This window comes from Schistocerca nitens, chromosome 2, assembly GCF_023898315.1.
Source record: "Schistocerca nitens isolate TAMUIC-IGC-003100 chromosome 2, iqSchNite1.1, whole genome shotgun sequence".
NCBI classification, from domain to species: domain Eukaryota; kingdom Metazoa; phylum Arthropoda; class Insecta; order Orthoptera; family Acrididae; genus Schistocerca; species Schistocerca nitens.
The window spans coordinates 381,145,795-381,171,490 of NC_064615.1; the positions used below are offsets into that span (position 1 = coordinate 381,145,795).

General features: G+C 42.1%; 1 protein-coding gene across 5 annotated transcripts in view; it reads left to right on the forward strand.

Moving 5' to 3' along the window:
- LOC126236215 (cuticle protein 21) overlaps window positions 1–25,696 on the forward strand; it is a 198,577-nt gene that overhangs the window by 110,149 nt on the left and 62,732 nt on the right. Inside the window, exons 1-2 of one of the 5 annotated variants that reach the window (XM_049945338.1) lie at window positions 15,838–15,865; window positions 18,955–19,476. The exons of 2 other annotated variants lie outside the window; for them this stretch is intronic. In XM_049945338.1, the coding sequence (XP_049801295.1) occupies window positions 15,854–15,865; window positions 18,955–19,476 (534 nt within the window). In that variant the 5' untranslated portion in view covers window positions 15,838–15,853. Of the gene's footprint in view, window positions 1–15,837; window positions 15,866–18,954; window positions 19,477–25,696 lie in introns of those variants that run through there. 2 more of the 5 variants (XM_049945342.1, XM_049945346.1) reach the window with 2 other exon arrangements.

Sequence of the window (25,696 nt, forward strand, 5' to 3'; positions counted from 1 at the left end):
GAGACCCAATCTTCACTATTAAAACGGTGTTGCCCGCCAAATGTAGATAGTTATAAAACGACCGAATGGTGTGTATATCATCTTCCATAAAAACAAGGGCGAATAAACTATCCAGCACATCCTAATGATGATCACAGATGGCGGCCACTGAGTGACGCGCGTTTCTTTGGATCGCGAGTTTTTCCGCTCATTGAAGGTGTTACAGAGAAGTGCGGCAGTCCACAACGTGTGCATCCGACTAAACAAGAGTTACTTGCCGTGGTGTGTTGTTCTCCGTTGATTACCACAAGTGATAAGTGATAAGTGAGTGAAAAATGGGAAGAGCACGAGTAAGCGGCAGCAGGCGAGGCTACAGGGGCGCAGGCGGCGCGGGCGCCCGGTCCCCGGCGGCAGGTGAGGCCTCGCTTCCCGACATCGGGGAGCTCGTCCGGTCCCAGGTGAGTGCGGCGCTGCACAGCAAAGACACGCTAGACGTAATCGTGCAATCCATCACGGACTCTGTGACGGCCGCGGTCATGGACAAACTGCAAGAGTCTGTCGGGCGCAACAGCACCGAAATCCAGTCTCTTAAAAAGTCCCTGGCCGCACAAGAGAAAAAAGCCGCCGATCTAGAAGCTAAACTGTCTGCGGCCACCGATGAAATCGAGCAGTATCAGCGAAGGAACAGCTTGCGCTTGTTCGGGGTAGCTGAAAACGATCGCGAAAACACCGACGACCTGGTCATTAGCCTCGTGCGTGAAAAACTTGGCGTGCGAATCGACGTGACCGATATTGACAGAAGCCACCGTGTTGGGCGCACGATACCAGGTGCCACGAAACCCAGGCCCATAATAATTAAATTTGTGTCATATCGGAAAAGAGCTGAAGTGTTTGCTCAGAAAAGAAAACTCGCCAAGAGTGGGGTTACCCTGAGGGAAGATCTGACGCGCGAAAGACTAAAAATTTTGAACACTGCGATCACACAGTTCGGCCTTCAAAATGTATGGACCCAGGATGGCAGGATCGTAGTCAAGATGGAAGGAGGGAGGAAAACGGTGACGAACATGTCCGAACTGAAAGACTGAGCGAAATCTCGCGAGACACAAAGTCTCATATTGTACTCTGTCTAATATAAGTTAATTAGTATTCTTTCTTTTCATTTTTTTTACGTAAATATTGCTTCGTTAATTCTATAAGTACCATAAGTACTCTATTTAAAATCAGTCAATTGTTTCACATAGATATTGCTTCTTTATTTGTGTATCATAAGTGCTCATGTATATTCATATTGTCAGTCAAACGGGAATTAACATTCACCATTAACAGGAATCTCCTTAAAACCGCCTTTCTGTATCTGTTATTTTCATCCTCGTCACTACCATTACTACTACTAATATCTTTTTCGTAAGCACCACTGCCACTTTCCATCTTTCTTTTCGCTCCCTTCTCCGATACCTCCAGCTTGTCTTTCATCTTTAGCCCACAGACGCTTGAGTCAGTCACGACCTTGGACACACCTGTAAATATGTCTTCCCCCGCGAAATCCAGCTTTTGTCCCTCTTCCGGCCAGCAGGTAAACGGAGCGCGCTCGGTCCTACAGGCGGCCACAATGGGACGGACCGGTTCCGGCGGCGGGCTCTTTGTGGCCCACGCGAACGCTCAGTCGCTAACGGCTCACTTCGACGAGTTCTGTAACCTGTTCTGCCAATCGCTGTTCCGTATTATTCTCGTCTCTGAAACTTGGTTGAAACCAAACATCTCTTCCGACGCTATCCGAATCACTGGTTACACTCTCCTAAGGGCAGATCGTGAAACACGACGCGGGGGTGGTGTGGGTGCCTATGTTCGCTCTGATCTGAGACCTACTATACTATGCACATCGGATGCAAAGTGCGAAGGAGAAGCAGAGTTCTTGTTTTTCGAAATAAATACATCAAATCAGAAACTGCTAATTGGAGTAATCTATAAACCTCCAAACGTCGGTGCTATGTCCTCCTTTCAGTCTGCCCTGTCCTCGCTCGTGACACTGTATGAACACATAATCATTATGGGCGACACAAACATCGACTTACAGTTAAAATCTCCCTCTGCAGAAAAACTAAGGAGACTGTTCCACTCCAATGATATGAGTTTAATACCGCTGGACCCAACTCATCACACGCCACACAGCCATACACTCATAGATATAATGGCAACAAAGCGACCAGATGAAATAATTCGCGCCAATCAGACATCCGCTCGAGGACTCTCTGCTCATGACGTGATATTCTTAAATTACTCAGTGCATACTACCAAAGAAAAATCTCACCTGGTAACCTACAGAAACTTAAAAAATGTTAACCATGACGCTCTTCAAAAGTATTGCTCAGACATCCCTTGGTATGATATAAGCAATGAACCGACTTTAGACGGAAAAATTCGAGAATTATGTCGCAAAATCATTGCACTGTGTGATAAACATGCTCCTCAACGCACTGTCAAGGTAAAGAGAGCTCCCGCTCCGTGGCTCACCACTGCATTACGCCAGTTAATGAATAAACGTGATGCTGCACATAGGGCCTTCAAGCGTAACCCAACTCCCGAGGCGTACGAAGCTTATAGGAAATTCCGAAATAGAACCAAGCAGAGCGTGAGGAATGCCAAAATCAGACATGCCCGCTCTGTCGTATGCGGCATATCAAAACCTGCTGCACTGTGGAAAAAGCTGCGCAGTTTCGGTATAGGGAAGCGAAGATCTGACGCTGTTTATCAAGCGTCTGCAGAAGAATTAAACGATTTCTTCTCAACAGCTGTAAACTGCCACGCAGCGACAAATTACCAGCCCCAAGATATCAATCTATCGAGAGACAAGTTTTTCCTAAAACATGTCACTACCGGCACAGTACACAAGGCAATTACGAGAATCTCTTCCGAGGCAGTAGGAAATGATGGAGTGAGCATTGGCATGATCAAGAACGTCGTAGACACTATTACTCCAGTTATCACAGACATCTTCAACCTGTCTCTTGTCAGTAGTACATATCCTACTGAGTGGAAGCAAAGTTTAATTCAACCTATACCCAAGACTGACAACCCTAAGTCGCCAGGTGACTACAGGCCGATCAGCATACTACCTGCAATATCTAAAGCCCTAGAATACATCGTCCATGAACAGCTGACGGATTACCTCAAAACTCATAACATCCATGACAAATATCAGTCAGGCTTTCGAAAGCACCATAGTACAGCAACTGCATTAATCAAAGTAACTGATGACATTAAACATGCTATGGACAGACGTGAAGCTACCATCCTAACACTGCTTGACTTTAGCAAGGCTTTTGATACAGTTGACTTTGATATATTACTAATTAAAATGAAGCAGCTGAATTTCTCAAACAGCGCAATACACTGGTTCGACAGCTACCTCAAAAACAGAAGTCAACAAGTCATTTGTGGGTCGGAAAAGTCATCATGGAAAAACGTGCGCTCTGGAGTTCCCCAAGGCTCCGTCCTTGGTCCATTACTCTTCTCACTGTACATTAATGATATTTCTTCAGTGATTCACTCCTGCAACTACCATCTATATGCCGACGACATCCAACTGTACGTAAGTGCAAGCCCCAAGAACATTGCTGACGCAGTAGCGAGTATGAACGCAGATCTTTGCTCTGTTTCTCGATGGGCACAGAACCTAGGTCTGAAACTAAACCCCAAGAAATCCCAGGTCATACTTATATCTCATCCAAAGTTAATCAGTCGGTACTTTCACGAAACAGTCCCTCAAATACACCTCAGTGGTACCCAACTACCATACCAAAAAACAGTAAAAGACCTTGGAATAATCTTGGATGAACACCTAAACTGGGAAGAACAAACAGTTACAGCTTGCCGGAAATCGCTCTCCTCCCTACATGCAATTCAGAAATTTAGAAAAATATTTCCAACCCATGTTGAACAAAAATTAGTCCAAACACTAGTCTTGCCTAATCTTTACTACTGTGATGTAGTTCAACACGGCACAAATAGTGAAAATTCGAGACGCCTCGAGCTAGTGATGAACGCTTGCGTTAGATACGTATGCAATATACGGTTGTATGATCATATGAGTCCTTCATACTCCCAGCTAGGTTGGATACGCCCACATAAGGCACGCGATCTCCACACGATGTGCTTACTTCATCGATTTCTTAGCCACTGGTGCCCCCAATACTTATCTCCTCACATTAAACACCTATCATCATTCCACAACCGCAATACCAGATCGGATACGTCTAGCATCTTGGCTGTACCTTTACATAACACAAAATCTTTCTCCGTGTCATTCTCCATCTCAGCCATACAACTATGGAACGCGCTCCCCTGTGATCTGCGTCTTATCCGGAACCACTCAACATTCAAGAGTGAACTCAAGACTTACATATTAGGGACGGTATAGCCACCATTGTTGGGCCCCTCTCATCTCTTTCTTTCTCCTCTCCATCATAGCTTCGAATTTTACCATTCTATTTCTCTTCCTCTAACCTGTCTACCTCTTCTATATCTCTTTCACCCCATTCTATCGTCTTATGTCTCTGCTTGATGAGAATAACTCACAAGCTGCAAGAATATAACGAGAAAATTCCCAACTAGCAATAGGACTGACATTCATAAAAGAAAAATATGTTTACTTTCATATACATAGTCATTATTATTATTATTATTACTATTATTATTATTCTTGATTGTTATAATTAATTTTTGATTGTTATAATTATCATTGTACTACGTTTATAATCTCTATTTTTTCTTAACATTAATACTGTATAACATGTAATATGTCCTTAATGTTCTGTAGAAACTGAAATTTGTTGAATCTGAGTATGCCTGGTTAGGTGTAAGAGAGGGCCTGAAGGCCCTAATCTTGCCAGGTAAAATAAATGCATAAATAAATAAATAAATAAATAATAAATAATGACAGACCCCGCGAACAATAACCACACTAGGCACACTGAGTGCACAACAAAACACTGTATGTGGCTATAGGCCATTAAAGAATATCATACAGCTGCACGTATTGTTCTTTTTGCAAGATTTATTACCGCATCTGCGGATGCCAGGTGCACAAAGTTGTATATAAGTTAATTTTTAATATTATGTCAAATGTCAACGAAGTGTACAAATATTATTTTAAAAAGAGAGAAATGGTTACAGCAGTCAGATATCTCTATGTACATAAAAACTGAAACCATAATGATACAACGCGGTGTTACACTCAGAAGTGTCTCTGCTTGGAAGTAATATGTAACTGTTCATTTAGTACCTGTATTGGTGGTGCTTTTTATATCTCTAACTGTCCGCATGTTTTACGTGTTTTAGTATAGCGTCATCTGAGTTGTAATGTAGTTTCACACTACAGGGACCACAGCCATCTGACTCAAACTGAATTAGCGACTACCATAAATAGCCAGAAGTGCTCCAGTCCATGAAGAATCAATGATAACCTGAACCACAGCAGCAACAGTACATAGATTGTACATAGCGCGCGGTTCGGGCTAGAAACGTATTTCGTGTTATGTAACCGAACGCAGGTAAAATTATGTTGTATACGGATACAGAGGGTGCTGGTCATTATCCTAAACAATAGGAACCTGCGTTGGCCACGGTGGACAGACATCCGGCTGCTGCCTTCGGCCGTTGTGGCGTTGAGGCAACTGCGGCGAAAGCGATGCCTGGGATCCCCGATGTCGCAGCGCCTTCCGGTATGCCTGGTGTGGCCGGGTCACAATCACTTGATTGTGAACGACGAACAGTGGCATGGTAGTGAATCTCAGGTTGGAAAGTGAAAGTAGGTAGTAGCCGCATGCCTAGTAGCCGAATGGCTGTACGGTTACGCCTCAAAAATACATTTTAGGACTTGCCCATTTTCTGCAAGGAGTAGGTGTGCCGCTCATATGGAACTCCAGCGTAAGGAGGTGGTGGATCCCCTCAGGGAGACAGCAGGCAGCTCAAAAACGAAGGACGGTGGCTGCACGTATGGTATCCCGGAGCCCACGGGAAATACGGGCCACGCAACGAGTTTGTGACGTCACACTAGTAGGCTTGCCCGCTACAATCGGCTCCGTGCAAAGCTCACCACAAATAAATATGTAATCGAAAAGGTACCCACTTAACTTTTTCGTGTGCTATCAAGAGCTTGCATTCATTTAAACACGCAGTCAAGAAATATTAAACTCGTCTGAAATAGTTACTCGCTCCCTGTCAGAGACGGGTGCTGGCAGTTGTAACGCAGTATCACGTGCTGTGACGTACGCGACTGACTGTCTCTCTCGTGGGCCTCCGTTTGCTGCGGGCTCTGTTTAGAGATGTGGAGCAGGCTCTGAACCCTATTGAACGCATTAGGAGCAGCCCAAAGCAAATCATGGCTATTGTCTACACGAATTACGCCTGTTGCCTAGGTTCAGAGCATCTTCAATTACTACAAGAGTCTGGCTGAATTAGTGAAGACGGATACTCTCAGAACCGATCGCATTCCTCTGGTTCAGAGCCGGGTCGAGGAACTGAACCAGAGGCTCAGATGATTCCGTGGCGTTTCTGGATGTTGTGTTATCGATCTCCACTATGGGATGGAGAATTGCAGGACTCCCGTTGAGACAATCCGTACTAGTTTATCAAAGTGCATCTGTGGGTTTATTCAGATGGACAAATACCTTAACAACCCCGATAAAAATTATATGCTGATTATGGATAAGAGAAAATCACAGCCCGATAGTTACAGAGGATAGCATTCTTAATTTCAGATTACAATAATAAAATATTGATTCAGAATAAAATTAATTAACTGCCGGAGCGTTTGTGGCAAGCTCCGAGAGCTTGTCCACACAATAATTGGCGCAGGATGCTACTTGAAGCTAGAGGTGAATAGAAGCCTAACTTTTGGTTACAGTTGAATTTTATGTGTGAAAAACGAGATGGGTGCCAGTGCTGCTTGTGAGTTTATAGCCATAAATACGGGAAAGTAGCTTTTATCGCACTCGCTCTCAAATCGCACTAGAACATTTTGAAATTTACCGGTCGTACTTACGCAACAACTAACGAGAGTAGTTTGAACTACGGAACACTCCCATGATGGTTTCAGTGGTTGCGGTAGTTTGTGTTGTATTTTCTTTAGCAGGAAAGTGACGATCTGCATGTAATACGATTTTTGTACTTTTCGTAAAGGTCCTGATACTAAGGTAAGAAACATAATTACGTTCCTATTTATTACATACATTATAATTAGCATTATTTAAGTACTATTTGGAATCGCTATAATTGTCGTACGGTCAATTATTTAGCTTGCGGAATGACAAACTCATAAAACAAAGAAAGGCTTTTAGACTAAATTTTAATAGAATTATTAGACATATTATCCTCAAACTAAGAAAAGTAATTGCAGAGGATATAGTGAAAGTGGACAATTCATAATAGGTATAGTATTTTTCTCCCTTCGCCTTTACAGATTTTCAGTGCGATGGCTGGGAGCCAATATAATAAATGGTCTCTAGAAAATAAGAGAAGTACATTTGATGATTTTAAAGAAGGGAAAATAAAACTGAACGAATGTTGCAGAAAATATGACGTATCAAAGAAAACGTTTCTAAGACACATTTGAAGGAAAGTTATTTGGTATTTGGGGATCAAACGTGGCAACAGCGGATCAGTGAATTGTAGACAAACAGCATTACCACTTTCAACTGAAGAAAATCTTTTTAGTATCATTTTAGAGTTCGAAGATAACGTGTTCGATCTTACTGTACCGGAGGTCAGGAGGTTGGCTATTGAAATACTTGAGGCGAATCCCCATCTTGATAAGTCATGCAGTAAAGAGAAGGATGACTGGTAAGAAATGGTTCTACGCTTTTGAGAAACGTCATCTCACATAAACATGAAAACGTGTGTACTGTTACGGTTAGAGGGCTAGAGAAAATGTGAACAAGTTTTCTGATATTCTGGAAAAAGTATAGACGAATATAAACTAAATGCACTTGGAATTTTCAGTGTTGACGAATCTGGTTCCTTAAACGTAGAAAAGAAATCGCCTAAGGTATTGGCACGGAAGTGGGAACATCAAGTGGACAGTATCTGTAAAGTCGAAAGAGGAACTAATACCACAATTGTCTGCTGTATGAGTGCTAGTGGTAATTATGAATTTCCCATGACCATATTTAAGAGGCTCATGATGCACTCTTCTCTAGAAATTGGAATTCCACTGGGAGCTGTTTTGGAAATTTCAGACATGGGCTACATTAATAGTGAGCTCTTCATTAAATAGCTGGAACATTTTATGGCCTATGTCAAAGAATTTCCCATGACCATATTTAAGAGGCTCATGATGCACTCTTCTCTAGAAATTGGAGTTCCACTGGGAGCTCTTTTGGAAATTTCAGACATGGGCTACATTAATAGTGAGCTCTTCATTAAATAGCTGGAACATTTTATGGCCTATGTCAAATAATCAGGAGAGAGAAAAGTTCTTCTTGTGCTGGATGGCAGCTCGCCACACTCCATAAATTTTTCATGGTGTTTTAAGTCTTACAACCTCCGGCACCTTAGCTCAGTGGTCAGGGGGTATTACAGCCGCGCAGCGGCCAGGGTTAAATTCCTGGCCGGGTCGAGGATTTTCTCCAGTCGGTGAATGGGTGCTGTGTAGTCATAATCGACAGTCGCCCAACGTGTCGTCAGCTGAAGGGACTTGAAATTCGGTGCCCGACCTTCCCCACGTGTGGTCTGCCGGCCATCAATGCCATGCGATCTTTACATGTCTGTCCTGCTATTTCCAGGGCACACATAACACCACAAACTATTTGCAGCTATTCAATATACAAGTATTTAAGCCATTGCAATCCTATTATAATGAAGCACTGTGTAAATGGCCGCGAGCTAATAAGCCACCTGTGACTCAGTTGGAGGTCTGTTGTCTGCTTTCAGAAGCATACAGCCAAGCAGTGACCTTGAACAATATAATGAATGGTTTCAGAGCCACTGCAGTCTAGGCCAAAGATATAAATGTATTTTCCAGTGCTGACTTTGTTCCAGCCATTATCCATTCACAGAAAAGCAATCTAGATCAACCTGAAGAGACGCCAATATGCCTATCAATGCCAATGCCAATGCTGAGAATGGGCGTCATGAACCTGACGTAGGCCTCTCCAACCCAGCAGATACAATAAATATTACCACAACAAATCTCCTTCGATCAGTCTTACAGTGACCGTCCATGAAATAAGTCCTTTCCTAAAACCGGTTACCAAACAAGGACAAAGATCAAAGAAAGGTTCTAAAAAAACTGAACTGTTGACTTCAAGCCTAACAATATGCTACAAGAGATAAGGGACAAAAAATCTCTTCATGTTCCAAAGAAAGAGTCGAAATCAACTAATGAACCTAGAAGCTCAAAAGAAGTAGAAAAGCAGCGAAAATGCTACTCGTTCATCGGCATCACCTCTTGAAAACGCTCTTGTTGAAGTTCCTGTGTATGACTGGTTTTGTCTCATGAGGAAAGAGTGGAGGAGGATATGATGCAATGCATAGTCTGGAGCAAATGGGTTCAAGAAACCCGTGCTAGTGTTTTAAAACATGGATAACCTTTCAGTGTCAGTTGTGTGCATAAGTTAAACACTGGCCCTGAACAATGATAAATGGATTTTCTTGCTTTCAATAACAATAATGCAGTATTTTGAATATCCTTAAGGTTCTGTTGTGTACCATATTCATAAAATACACAATTAATTGCTATAGAATATAGCCTTATTGTGAAAAACAAATTTTTAACTACAACCCGGTTTTAATGGTAGGAATAAGTAAGATTTCGGCACTCTGTGGTGCAATTTAGGATGCTAATAGCCCAAATGGCCCCATTTCCTGAGTTTTAGTAAATGGTCAAACATAAACAGCATATATTATTGCAAGCATTTCTTTTAAATGCTTCTATACCCAAAACACATATGACCATTTCCATTTATTTATATAATTGAAATAGAACACTCTAAGGTTTCTACTGTACTTTTTATAAATCTTTGTGCGGTTTAGGTTATTTTACTCTAATTCGATTAAATCAAGGTATGCTAGTATATATCTCGAATACGAAATAATTTAAGTGAGGATAAGTGTTTAAAGTAGATCAATCACAGTAATCGATACCTGAGAAGCTGTAGAGGCGCCACATCATAGGAAACATATGGTGAAAGTCGCACGTATATTTCCTCATCATGTTACACGATTATTAAAGGGGAGCTATTTTTAAATACTGCATCTGAAAATTACCTTGTGCAGCTAATAAGAGAACCGATTCATGAGGTTATCTTACATCTCCTGGTTGTAACCAAGCCTTAACTCTCCCATGCACTTGCAGCAGAGCAGAGAATCAGTGATCATAATGTCGCTAATCGTCACTTACTACGGGTGTCACTGGGAATGTTAAGAAAGGCAGAAGGATATTCCTGCTTGGCAAGTGCGACAAGAAACAAATTTCCGGCTACCTACGCACACAACACGAAATATTCATCTTTGAGATTTGAAGCAATAGATACAAATGGAGAAAGTTGAAAAGCATTGTATAATGCATCTTAGGCAGGTATGTGCCGAACACAGTTAGAAGGGAAGGGAAAGACCCGGAATGGTTCAACACCCACCGTTCGACAGTTACTCTGAAATAAAAGAGACTTCACGATAGAGTTAAACGTAGCTAAATTAACGGACGAAACTGATCGAAGCCGAAGTGCGTGCAAGGAGAGCCATACGCGAAACGTTCAATACATTCGAAAATAAATCTGTGTACTCATCTGACTAAAACTTTTAATAAGTTGTACGCTTACGTCAAGTCAGTTAACGGATCAGAACTGTCTACCCAGTATGTCAGGAACCACAATGACATAGGAACGAAAGATGGCAAAATAGAAGTCCGAAATGTTAAATTCATTTTTCCAAAATCGATTCACTGACGAACATTGTACCATAGTTCCTCTTTTCAATCGTCACATGAACACCGAATGGACATATCGATGTAAGTCCCGGGGAGGGGGGGGGGGGTGATTTGGGGAATACCAACTAAAATCGCTTAACAGAGGAAAGGTGACTGGACCTGATGGGGTACTTAAAAAATTCTGCTTAGAGTATGCGAAGGATCTCTCCGCTCTTATGGACACAGTCTGTCGTTAGTTATCAGAGAATTTAAGTGTTACATAGAATTGTAAAAATGCTTAGGCCATCCTCGATTTCAAGAAGGGGCCTCGAACAAATGCAAACGACTTCAGGCCTATGACTGTTGGCGACTTTTTCAACACATTTTCTGCTCACGTGTAATGACCTTTCTAGTGACTGAAGACCTCCTCTGTTGGAGTTAACACGGATTCCATGTGAAATCCAACTCGCTCTGTTTATCCACGAAATCCCAAAAGGAACGTCGTAGAACCGTCTCTGTTCAAAATACGTACATGACCTTGTGGATAATGTCAGAAATTTCATGAGGTAGTTCGCGGTTGATGATGTATATAGGTAGACGGCAATGCAAGATAATTGTAGGAAACGTGTAGAGGATCGACTCTTGGTTCAGCGATTACCAGTTGACTCTCTAAAATTAAAAGTGCAAGATATTGTGCAAAAGTGGCGGTAAGACCTTTTTATTGTCAGGTCAGAGATTTGACACTGGAAAAAATTCACACCTATTAAATATCCGGATATATGCGTATGAAGTGATTACAGTGGATCAACCGCATAACGCCAATAGAAGGAAAGAAAAATTTCAAGCAGAAATTCATTGACAGAATCGTCAGGTAGTGCAGCCTACCAACGAAGGAGGTAGCTTACAAAACCGTCGTTCGAGCGATACTAGAGTGTTGCTCCTCGATCTGGAACTCTTAACAAGTACAACTGATAGAGGCAACACAGATGATCGAAAGGTGAACAGGGTTGGTTTAGTAAGCGCAAAAGCATCCAACTCCAGAAGCAAATACCACAAGAGAGCCGTTGTACACAGCGATGTGTTTCACTGTTAAAATTCCAAAACCGAATACTCCTAGAAGAGTCAAACTACATAGTGCTTCATCGTGCACACATCCTACAAAAAGTTCATAAAGTAAAGTTAGAGATTCGACCTTACATGGAGGATCTCAAAAGAGGTTCTTCCGGCGCACAGTTAGTGATGGGAAGGGGGTAAGCGACAGTGGTACACGAAGTACCCTTCGCTAAAACGCAAATGTTCCCGATAATTTTGTGTAAGCTTTTCACGCAACGTTTTCGTGAGACTTACCATGTGGGGCAGAGATATTTCTACTGTGGAATTATAGTCATCCAGAAGAGCAGTCGCAGATGGACAGAAACAAGACCACAGAAACTTTAAGGTGGTGAAAGGATATTAGTGAAAGAAGCAGTATAAAGTTCGGAAATACATTTTGCTTTTACGTAAGCCCTAATCACTCAGCAGTCTCATTATTACTTCATGAAAGCTATAGTAACGGGTTAGTATGACAGAAGTTAAATCAGAAATTTGAACAAAAATGGTAAAATTGTATTCATATAACAAATGTTTAAGTATATACGAGAACGTTTCTCTTTCTGTTTCTTTTGCAAACATATTAACTGTCTCACCGCAATCAATAATTTGAAGACAACTTTATTTCTAAAAAAGTGCAAACTGTGGAAGACCCATTTCTATTGATAGAATTCTTTGAAAGTGCAGCGCACCTGTTGAAAAACCCGCATAAAATGTACCAATAAAACTAATTCCAGAGTATTGCTACAGCTTTGGAGTCCATATCAAGTAGACCTAGCACGCAGACGTCGAAGTAATTCGGTAGAGCCCACTCGAGAGTCTTACAGAGGAAATGGAAAACGTTGTGAGAAGACGACAAGGTCCTCACTAAACCGTGCTAGATGAATTCATAGGAGGGGAGAGCGTTGTACCTGGAGGACAGTGTACGTAGGAACACATGGTGTTCCCTGGTCGGGGTTTGAGTCTAGAGACTGCTTTTAAATTAACGTAAATAAATGCGCACTGGAAATCACCATAAGCTGTATTCTACTGTTTCTGTTCTTGTGACAATTGAGGCAGTGTTTTGTTCTGTTTGTAAACGCACTGTAAGAGGAAGAAACGACACATCACAAAGGAAATATCCGAATGGGACTGAAATCAGTAGATGTGGTGGACATGTACAGACAAGCAAATGATTACAACTTCAGAAAATTGAAAGATTTATCCAAGTGAAAGGGCTTGACAAATTGAGCAAGTCAATAGAGTAACGTGTTGGTCCAACTCTGGCCCTTATGCAAGCATTTCTTCGGCTTGGTATTGATGGACACAATTTTTCGATGTCCTCCCTGGGGGATATCGTGCCGAATTATGTCCAATTGGCCTGTTAGATCGTCAAAATCCCGAGCTGGTTGGAGGGCTCCGCTCATAATTCTCGAAACGTTCTCAGTTACGAAAGGGATCCGGCGACCTTGCACGGCAAGGCAGGGTTTGGTAAGCATTAAGACAATCGGCAAAACTCTCGCCGTTTGCAGGCGGGCATTATCTTGATGAAATGTAAGCCCAGAATGGTTTGCCACGAAGAGCAACAAAATGGGGTGTGAAATATCGTCGGCATACCTCTGTGCTGTAGGGGTGCCGCCTATGACAACCTGAGGGATCCTCGGATGAAAAGAAATGGCGCTCCAGACCGTCACACCTGGCTGTTGGGCCTTATGGCGCGCGACAGTCAGGTTGGAGGTTGGAGGTCGGTACCCCCCTGCTGTCTGTGACGTCCCAGACACGTCTTCCCCGGTCATCGTGACTCATTTCGAAGCGGGACCCAACACTGAAGAAAACTGTACTACAGTCAATGAGCTTCCAGGCCGAAGATGTGTCTGGAGACGCCTCCAACGTAACTGTCGCCCGCCATATGGCCCGACTGATTCTGGAGTGCCATTTTTTTCATAACAGGACCCCTTTGGTTATCATATGAGGCACCCTTACAGCACAGCAATTCGTCGACGATATTCCACGTCCCGTTTAGTTACCCTTCTTGGTAAGCCATCCTGAGTTTACACTTCAGCAAGATCCAGCAGACGCCGATAGTTTCTACTGCTTATCTCGTGCTTGCCGACGCCCCCCCCCCCTTTTGGCTAGCAGTGTTCTAGGATCTCTCCGCAATTGAGAACGTTTGGAGCATTATGGGGAGGGCCCTCTAACCAGCTGGGGATTTTTCACAATATAACCAGCCAGCTGGACAGAATTTGGTACGATATCCTTCAAGAGGATATCGAACAATTTTATCAATCAATGGAGAAGCCGAATAACTATTTGCATAAAAGGTCAGGGTTGGAAATGAAACACATAGACTATTAAAATCAGGATTGCCAATATTTTCTCGATTGCAACACTTAAATTTTTAATAGACTATTTGTCTCTTAGTACATGACCGTATTGTATCTTGGAACACTTTCTCACATTTGGAAAAAAAAAATTGTATTCCAGAACACTTTTTATAAGTCTAGAAGAATATTCTAACACACATAAAATCAACACGATCATTTCAAAGTAGAGTAAGGGAGTATACTAAACTGCTATTACAGGGCTGGCTAGAGGCGTAGGTCTGGAACGATTTCCAAGGTGCAAGACACTCTCCTATATGTATTTGAGGAGACAAGTGCACCAGTTCTAAGGTCTCCATCGTATATGTAGCATAGGGGCCATGGGAAGGGGTAAAATCTATAAGGCATATGGACGCATACAGTCGCTTTTACGTTGGACCATTTTTGAGTGTGCTAAGACAGAGAGTACTTAACATTGGTATAAAGTACCCTGTGTCATACACTGTACAGTGACTTAAGGAATATTTAAGCACGTGTAAAAATTCGAACGAGGTTGTAGCGGTTGTCTTAATTGTATAAAATCTGTCTCCAGGTAATACTGGGCTAAATTAGTCTTCTGGTGTTTCCAAGTTAGCTGAACTATTGGAGTACGTACTTTCACGCTGAAATAAAGGAAAGTTTTACTTGTATGAGCTACAAGTCAGTCTTAGTATTTGAAATGTTTTGGCTCAACTAAGCTGGACGACACCTCAGTGACACATTTAATGGAGATGGATGAGTCCCAAGAAACAATAGAAAAATGTATCTTCCAGACATGGTTTCTTTTGTATAGACTTTTTAAAATTCGTTTTGTTTAATTCACGTTGGAACTATTAACAAAGTACAGATTGTTTCGTTGGGGAAAGGACGATCTAAGCAGTCCATCTATTTCTTTTCGAAGAAATGGCTCTGAGCACTATGGGACTCAACTGCTGAGGTCATAACTCCCCTAGATCGTAGAACTACTTAAACCTAACTAACCTAAGGACAACACACACATCCATGCCCGAGGCAGGATTCGAACCTGCGACCGTAGCGGTCGCGCGGTTCCATACTGTAGCGCCAGAACCGCTCGGCCACTAGCGGCCGGCCTTTCTTTTCGAAGAAATTGTCCGAGCATTTGTTAGCATTTCTTTTTCCTTTTGGGGAGAAACACAGTGAAACTAGAACGGGGTAACCGTATTACTGTAGTTGGCTTTTCTTGAATGCTTAATTTTTTGCTGTGCAGTGTGCGATTCACTCACGTATCTATTCGGACTCAAACGCAAGCAGCTTTATAGTAAAAATTTAGTTTTTCACTCGAATGTGGAGCAACTTCAGATCGCTCAGAGAGTTTCGTAGTAGCTACAGAAATCGTAATTAGGGTAAGTGTGTCCAAGGTCTGCTGGAGAGGAATTCAGGCTTGTGGCCGGTGGCCGTCCTCGACGCCTCCAGCGACGCACGTTGCGAAAACTCAGCGCCCTACCACGATGGCCGCGGGTATATAACTGCTGGCCGGCCAGGGTACCGGCAGTTCTGCGCTCACACCGGCAACAAACTCATCGACATGGCCTGCAAGGTGGGTGCCTGAAGTGTCAATAACTCAGCGATTCGGACTTAGACTCATCAGTGCTATCGGATAAGTTTGCGAGGAATAACGTCAATATGTCAGGAGTGAAATTTGATAGATTTCAGTTCTGCTAGACGGACGCAAAGCACACTGCTTCCAATATGTGCCGATGGATACATTACTTTATTATGTAGTCCACTTTCAGCTCACACAAATGCTGTGTAATCTGAGGCTGAAATATATAACAAAAATGTACGAGAAAGTCAATGTGCCTTCACAGGTCCGTTCCTATTACATATCTTGAGTATTAACTGAGTAGGCAACGCCGGCCGAAGTGGCCGTGCGGTTAAAGGCGCTGCAGTCTGGAGCCGCAAGACCGCTACGGTCGCAGGTTCGAATCCTGCCTCGGGCATGGATGTTTGTGATGTCCTTAGGTTAGTTAGGTTTAACTAGTTCTAAGTTCTAGAGGACTAATAACCTCAGCAGTTGAGTCCCATAGTGCTCAGAGCCATTTTTTTTGAGTAGGCAACGGTAGCTGACGCAATACTTTATTACGTGCAACCGTCACGCTAACACCCTTCAAGACCGTGGCTCATAAACACTTTTATTTGACAAGTGTGAACTTAACAGATATGTTCTATAAGAAGTACGAATTCCAGTGCTCCCCTAAAAAATCGTTGCTAATGTGATGGGAAAATCTGAATTGAATTTTAGTGACAAAAATGTTGTAGTTAAGACACGTATATTTTTCCTGCAAAAAGAGTCGCAGAAAATTTGATGAATAAGATTACATAATATGCTGCAATTTACTTCATTGCCCTACATAACAGTGTATGAGCTGTGCATATGAAAGTTTTGTTTTTTTGGGTAGGGGGGGGGGGGGATGAAGGCCGCTTCCGTATGGCTAATCAGATTTCTTAAATCTTTTAAAGCAGAAACCGGGATGGTCCGCTTTAAAAGACACAGATGGCTTCCATCCGCACCTTCCCTAGAACCGACCTTGTCCTCCGTCTCTAACAACACCACAGAATGGTTGTTAAACCTTGATCTACCTGTCTTGCCCTGTTCCATAAATTGGTTTCATTAAGCCCATATATCTACGAAAATTGTAAAAAGCGCTTGTACGATAATGACTGGTAGGTCTCTGACTTTTAATGTTGTGTCTGCCGCCTATCTCACTCTGAATACTCATATGCAAGGCAACTGCTGAGTTGTGTGAGGTAATAAGGGACGGGTGGGGAAGGGGGAAAGGGGGAAAGGGGAGGGGGGCGGGGGAGGGGAGAGGATTGAGGATTGCCCGAATCCATTTGTAAGGATCGATTGTGAAATTCCACATCATATGTTTATAGTAATTTTTTAATATTAGGCTGTCAAACTTGGAGTTAACGTCGAACATTTGCGTTAAATGCGTTAGCGGAACAAAGCGCTACCTGAAGAGCTGAGAGACGTATTTGGATTAATGCAAGCAAGAGGAAAAATCAGCAGCATATTTAATGCTCAAGCTGTGCTGTGCAGACGTGGTCTATAATAACTGAAAGCCTACCTGACAAGAAGCACCAAAATGATACTTCCGTGTACCAGTGACCAATAGTTACATATACAGAAACGTAGCGTGAACTCCATTCACAAGTCCTACCGAACGACAGCTGTATCATCCTCAGCCAATTGCGTAATTGGATACGGTATGGAGGAGCGTGCAGCCAGCACACCGCTCTGCCAGCTGTTGTCAGTTCTCGTGGCCAGAATACCTACATGCACTGCTACATTTGTACTCCGCAATATACTTTACAGTGCACGGCGAAGGGTACATCGTATCAATACTAACGATTTTCTATCCTATTCCATCCACGTATTGGGCGAGGGAAAAATGACAAGCTATATGCCTCTGTGCGTTCCCCAATCCCGCTTACCTTACTCTCATTAGCCCTATAAGAGACATTCGCTTGTGTCAGCATGATGGATGGACAATCTTCGAATATAGGTTCTCTAAAAATACTCATTTCCAGCGAACTACATTGTCTTTCTTCGAACGATTACTATTTCAATTAAATTTCAGAAACGTTCCACCTCTACCTCAACAATAGAGATGGTAACAATAATTCAACACAAAAGTATCTTTTTCCAGAAAAAAGGGATATGTGTATATTGGTTTAAATTTTCCAGGTGCCCTATAGATATACTTATACGTCACCTCTTTTCCTCCTCTGTCACCCACCACAACCCAGCGAATGCCATGGCTGTTCTGGGTCCTCAGTAATTTTTCCCAACGTAGTAGGGGTACCAAATTTGGTTGAAATTGTTCCAATATTCCAGAGTTATACTTCACATGGAACCCCAATCAGCTCCCGCCCACATATCAATGGATAAAACGCCATCAGAGCTGTCACCATACAGACCATCAAACCAGAACGCTATAATTTCGATACCAATAGTGTTCTCTTTTTTAGTATTTTTAAATTTCACACCGCCACCCCAGACTGCGCATGTTACAATTGTCTTACCTCAACAGTACATAAACTGTTTTGTATCAAACTCGCGACTTCCACAGTAAATGTTTATTTTTACCGAAAATCTTTCTCTCAGTGTAGACCAGAGGGTATCGTTAATTACAGGAAACTGTACGATAGTGTTAAAAGTAAACCTATACTCTCCAAGCAGTTCAGCAGCGTACGGTGTGTCTCTACTCGTGAATGAGGGCCCAGAGAGACATTTCAAGCTTAGAACATGCACTCACTGTCATTTTATGACAGGCTACATTTTTCTCATGTTGAGGATAGGTTGTTAACGGAGTAAACTGCCTGTGGAATTGGTGTACATCAGAACGATCTCTTTCGAACATTAAAACATTGACTTGCCTCATACAGGTCGCCTCCAGTCATCAACACGGGCTAATGACCTCTACATACAACTTACGGATCGTAGATACATCTTAGCGTGTGAACATTTCATAAGCTGCAACTACTAACTGTAAACAAAACATAACAACACGACAGAATTGAACAGAAATAATGTTTTCAATACATGGAGTGATTTAACATGAATTAAAAGTTTGAGTAAAAGCTTGCACACGCGTCTGACAGAGCTTCCATATGTTGCAGCTGATCGTCCTCGCCGCCTTCGTGGCCGTGGCCCGTGCCGGCTACCTGGGAGCCCCTGCGGTGGTCGCCCCCGGCGCTCCTCTGGCTGCCCGCGCCTACGCCGCCCCCGTGGCGTACGCCGCCCCCACTCTCCGTGCTGCCCCCGTGGCCTATGCCGCCCCTGCCCTGCGCGCCGCCCCCCTTGCCGTCGCCCCCGCCGTGAGGGCCGCCCCCGTCGCCGTCGCCGCCCCCGCCGCAGTGGCCGCCGAGTACGACCCCAACCCCCAGTACAGCTACGCCTACAATGTGCAGGACGCCCTCACCGGTGACTCCAAGACCCAGCAGGAGAGCCGCAACGGTGACGTCGTCCAGGGCAGCTACAGCCTGGTCGAGCCCGACGGTTCCATCCGCACCGTCGACTACACCGCCGACCCCGTCAACGGCTTCAACGCCGTCGTGCACAAGGAGGCCGGCGCCCACCCCGCCCCCGTCGTCGCCAAGGTGGCCGCCCCCGTCGCCTACGCCGCCCCCGCCATCGCTAAGGTCGCTGCTCCCCTCGCCTATGGAAAGGCCATCCTGGGTTAAAAACAACAAAGACTTGGAACAGACAAGTACCTAGAAAATTCCCACCAAGTTCCCATCCCGTTTCCCTGCCCAGAAACATTTCTACTGTGCCTTTTGATGTACATAAATTGTCCTATTTATTGTGTGTGAATGAGTCTTCCAGTCTGTAAAAAGCAAAACGAATAAAATTCGTTACAACCATAAAACCCGTTACTATGTGGAACACTCATTTTACTACCACATACCTTATTAATGATTCTTCTGTGACACCTAAATACAGGAATTATGCTTAAGATTAAAATCTAGAATGGTGTGAGTACGACTCGCAATGTGTAGCTTGTTTATAGAGGTAGCCAGTTTTTTTAAGACCTGTCAACACTGTTTTCGGAATGCATAGCTTGTTTCTAGAGGTAGCCAGTTTTTTAAGACCTGTCAACTCTAAGTTTCCTTACAGTTATCAGAATATTTCAGATGTATGGAAGCTACCACTTGAAACTCCAACACCGCACAGGAAAATGAAAAGTGACAATGAATTCTTATCTCAGACCACCAGTCTAGGTTCAAGATTCAAGCTAGAACATTCTAAAAAAATGGTTCTGAGCACTATGGGACTCAACTGCTGAGGTCATAAGTCCCCTAGAACTTAGAACTACGTAAACCTAACTAACCTAAGGACAACACAAACATCCATGCCCGAGGCAGGATTCGAACCTGCGACCGTAGCGGTCGCGCGGTTCCAGACTGTAGCGCCAGAACCGCTCGGCCACCAGCGGCCGGCTAGAACATTCTAATTAGTGTATGATGAAACTGGCTGATACAGGAAGTTATCACAATTATACACATATCATGAGATGCATCGATTACAAAGAACTACCAAACTGAAATTTTTTCTTACTAGGACTGTGTGCATAAAAACTAATTGCATTGGTAAATGATCTTATTCTTGGATTTTGTAGCGTTGAGTGCTAGAGTAGTAGAAGGAGATGGAAACTTGGATGCGAGAGATGCCACATGGTGCAGAAAACTCGCAGAGAGAAGAAGAAGAAGGAGAAATGATCTTACCCGTTACGCCATTTGTCACGAGTATTATGATATAAAACGCGTGAGATACAACAAAAACTTTGTTATCCTGTAGGACTAACAGACTCATTGCGTAAAGAAGTTGATCAAAAACAATTAGCTCACATTTGAACTGTGGCAGCACGGTAGCCGGCTCACCGCAAATGCTGGCGTGTGTCACCGACAGCAGCAGGGAAAATATCAGTGACACAAGATACATAATATTGTGAATTATCATTTATAACGAAATAAAGCTCACCAATTTACGACTGAGATTAGCTTCCTAAAGACGGGTGTACAAGAATATGCAACAAAATAAAAAAAAGTGATCAGTATAACAAACGCAGTACTGACAAAGTGACAGTTGGCTCTAAATTTCTCCAGCTTATTAATTTAAGAAATGTATTAAAGAATGCTACTGTTGAATGTGAAGCCAACACTGAAGGACGCTAAGGAGTGACATCAACAGCAATAGTGAAGTGAAAATCAATAAGGATGAAACATATGCAATCTGCCAAGGTGTAGCGTAATTGACACTTCGTACAAGAACATTAAATACAATTTCGAAGAAGCTAATCCTAACTTAAGATGTGCAGATGGGGTAGATGTAAGACCAGAAAAATGACGGGCTAGGTATAAAGACTATATAATGGAGAAGTATGACACAGGAGAGGCTACATTTGGAAGAAAGGAGCTAACTGGTATGACTTGAGCATAAGAAATTCGCAAGACTTACGAAGATAAGTGGGATTGTATGAACTCGAATGTATTAATTATGGTTACCAAAACATTTGAAAAAGAAACCTTACAATCAGATTTCTTGAAAAGTAGTATCTTCACACCAGTGGAGGCAAGAGTAAATTAATATAAGAACTGACAGAATATGGGTCTGGTATTTCACGCTTGCAAGCTTCCGCGCAGAATATTATGATAAACAGATACGAAATTGAAGCGGTAGTGAGCGAGCCAGCATTGTTCCTTTGAGTAAGACACGAGCGATTTCTCTCCCATACTTGCTCTATCCGAGCCTGGGCTCACACTCTAATAATCTCCTCGACGACTGGAGAATCTTCTTTCCTTTTTTTATTTCTACTGGAGAAAGATTAGTTCCACTTAGATAAAAGTAAACATTCCAGAGCATTCGGACCTTTCACTAGAAAATTACAAGTGAAACTCAAGTTTACAGATGCCATTGCTCTACAGGCTCAAAGTAAAAAGCGTTTTTTTTAAAATTGCGACCGACTGCCTATTTGATACTGAGTTTAGATTAATGTCGAAGAGATTAATAGTGAGTTAATGATGAACTGTCAAGAGGAACGCAAAAAATAGTAGATTGAAGAAGATGAGATCATGTTTTCAACCAGATGATTTTAGTGGCGGCAAATATTTACAAAGATTGGTGGACTACGATTCTGAAACTGTATACGCTTGCAGCAGAGGACCCAGCGCCGTGGACAGGGGAAAGCCTTTCTTTTGAGGATATGAACATAAACGACTCAGATGTTTCTATTTATTAGACCAGTTTTCTACTTGGATATTAAATACACACTTACTACACGTTGCCGAGAAGAAAGAAAACGCATTAACTGTTGAACCGCAACAGTCTCTCGTGGCAATAATAGTTCGGAGTACAGTATGAGACTTACGAATGCATTAAATAATACAACGCGCGGGGAAATCAAAATCAAGGATAAAATTCGTGTGAAATTTGCAGGTAGGCAATACATCCCTTAGTAAGACATAATGCCTCTGTACTGACAAGTTTTACGACCAGTATGGTAATAAAAGAAAAAAACATATTTTAGCAGTTACATACACAATAAATAAAGTATTCATATCAATCCGTGTGCACTATGGACTGTGCTCTTATGCATGCACTGATATGAATGATGAAACACGAACAGCAAGGGTGAAAATGAATTCTGCTCTAGGGCAATAATTTTCTGACGGCCAATTGACCGTTGGCAGTCAGTAGCGGAGTGGGAGGGAGCGACAGGAAGAATTGTACGCACACCTCTTCATCTCTCGCATTCGGTATTCCGAGCTACCTGCTCTAAAGCTGTCTTCCGAACGAAGGTCACTCGGTATCTATTCGGCCTTGTTCGTTCTTATCTCTCTCAACTGAATGGGTATCCAACACCGGCGAGATCAAGTGTATATGTAATATACGCTAGCGCACATCTTTCCAGAATGTCATGAAAATCGAGTCTACATGTAACAACAGCTAGCGCATATCTTTGCAGAATGTCATATATATATATATATATAAAGGAACTATACTGAAAAGCAACACAAAACGTGTAATAAGCAAAGATTTCTTTTAAATATCAGGGGACATTAACTAACATCGCCTGTCTTGTAACGTAGTTCTTACCAACATATGTACAGCAGTACGTGTTTCGTAAATTGCGACCCACTTTCTCTCCCCAAGATCTGTTCAAAAGCACATTACCTTACACCATTCACGTAAATGCGACGCTATTAAAGCTTAACTGGAAATTGACACTTTCCTGCACTAGCACGCAGTTAGGTAATGAGGGTAACGTTGCTCGTCCACTTTCTGGGGTTGACTATAAAGAAATGGAAATACAAGGAGAATGCATACTGGTCATCGAGTCGACGACAATAAAAGGAAAGTAATGACGATGCCGTTTTGAATCAAGGTCTACCTTTACTATGGACAATATATAGTTTAAAAGCACTACAAGCACCTTTGCTGTTGCTGTTACTGTTCTGCTTACACTCTCCCCCGATGAGCAAATTTCTACCTTCTCTTCTTTGGTAAATATTGGACTCACGCAAACTTTCTACTCAAGACGGCTAACTGAACAAAAGCGCTCATATTCCGTGAGTTTCCGCTTCTTTACTGGAAACTCTAGCAAATGGAATGGTTATGTTACCCCAGATACCTACACTGTGTGATAGTACGGAAGAGCGTTAATTTTATATGAAGTTGTTTATAACTAGTACAGGTGGCTCAAAGTCAGTTTCGTGCTGAGTTTTTAATACTGTCATGTTCTCTGAGATTCGTCTTTGAACAGGTCTTGAGGAGGGGATGTGGATTACCGTATAAAAATAGAGGGTGCTGTTTATGAAAGATCCTACAACTCAAATCTTTGTAACGAACGAAGTTACAAGAAAACGAGTCATGCTAGTTAATGTCCGCCTGGTAGCTAAAGAACATTTTCTAGACACATTTTTTATTTTCCTTCTGGAACAAAGTTTTTGGATGGGTCAAAATAAGTGGCTCTGTACAAAAAGTTTATGAAAAAGAGTTGAACAAAGAAAGGAACAGAAACTCATAACTACAGAAAAGATAGGTGTACTAGGATGTCCAAAAAGGAGAGTCTTCTCACTGGATGGAGCAGTGGCACAATGGGATCTGCGGAGGACAACACGAGTAATACAATGTGAAATATGTGCTAATATGTACGTATTATGAAACAAAAATAAATTAATTAATTAACTGAAGATGACCGACATGAAAGCAATCGAAAGAATGATCGCAGTTTAAAATGTAATACACCATATGTGAAAATGTGTCTCGGCTGATGTTTGGTACTTTAACCATGCTACGGAGTTCCACACAAATAATAAATGTCAAACACATTATATAGCAATATTACAGTGAAGATTCTATTGCGAGAATGGACTGAACTGAGTCAGGCAGAATCACATATGAGAACAAAATGAAAAAATATCACTACAATACATTTTTTAAGTAACGTACGTTAAAACTGAAGAGAATGATGTAACAGAAAATAAATACGTCTTTAAGCAAAAAGAATTTTAGATATATAATCAAATAATGTAGATATTTGTAGTAAGATAATTAGCCATCTAAATTTCATTTTTGATTTTGAATTAGTTGCTTTTAGAAGAAAAGGGCAGTCGCTGATCTCGGTCCTGTACCTCTCTATAGAATATTGTGCTCTTATGAGCTTGCTGGTGAACTGTATTCTGTAGTGGCATTTCAAACAGAACTGTAGTTGCTCCTTCTCATCTCCTGTTACATATAACTTCTGGTGTTGCACCAGACGACTAGTATCTTTCACGTTACTTCAAAAAATGATATGGTTACACCTATATGAAATAGAGTTCAGCAGTTCTGTACACCAAGAGGAGGCAGGCATTTTATTAATACACAAGCTCAGTAATTTTTTTTGTAAAAGAATTAATTAAGCTAAGAATTTTAGGGCAAATTTTTCTATCGCAAGACCCGCATAAATAATCCATATCAAGACTATTGACATATTCATATCTCCTCACTGCCTTAGGAATTATGTTTGTAAGCTTAAAATAAAGACAACCCTCAGGAGAAGTGCTGTCATCAACAAACTGGTATCGCGTTCGACGTCGTATATTAATGAACTCAACGCTTCTATCGCTATTACAACGTGAAAAATTGCCATTAAGTTCAGCATTCGCTGTGCAATCTGGAGATTTATGACACAGAAACAAAAAACCAAGTGTTGCACAAGTAATAAAATGGTAAACTCTTAGCCAGCAAAGTTGTCTCTGTATCGCCAAATCTGTTCTATAAGATGCTTACTTTTCGTAAATAGTTGTTTCTATAAACGTTTACCGCCATTGTAAATACTGATTCAGGTAACTAACCGCGACCGACCTACATTCTCGTCTGAAAAGATTAGCACTCTTACAAGCTACCAGTGTGCGAGAGACATTTTCTACAATGTAAACTTACCAGAATATTGCAGAGGAAAACCGCCCGTTCGAAAGGAACTAAGAATTCAATGAATCACATGACGAACGATATGCGAAACGGTTCCGCGTGTATTCATTTGTTACGTCCCTGCCAGGAAAGTCTTTGCACTGCGAGTAATGCAGCGATAATCTCTGGAGGACAGATCATAGAGTAGATATATCTCTGTATTGCGCATTCAGATGCACAGAACAGGATTTTGCTTACTGGGCGGTTACGACATCTGGTTTAGCGCAGAAGTATTACAGATTTTGAATGAGATTAGAATGTCATTCAAAAATACTGTGGATTTTATACAAGCATTTCGTACTCATCTTAAAAATTTCCTTTCGAAATCTGGAAAAACTTTGTACAACAAAATGCACCAGCATTTCGCTTGTTTCCGTCAACTGTCACACCTGAGATACTAATAGCTTT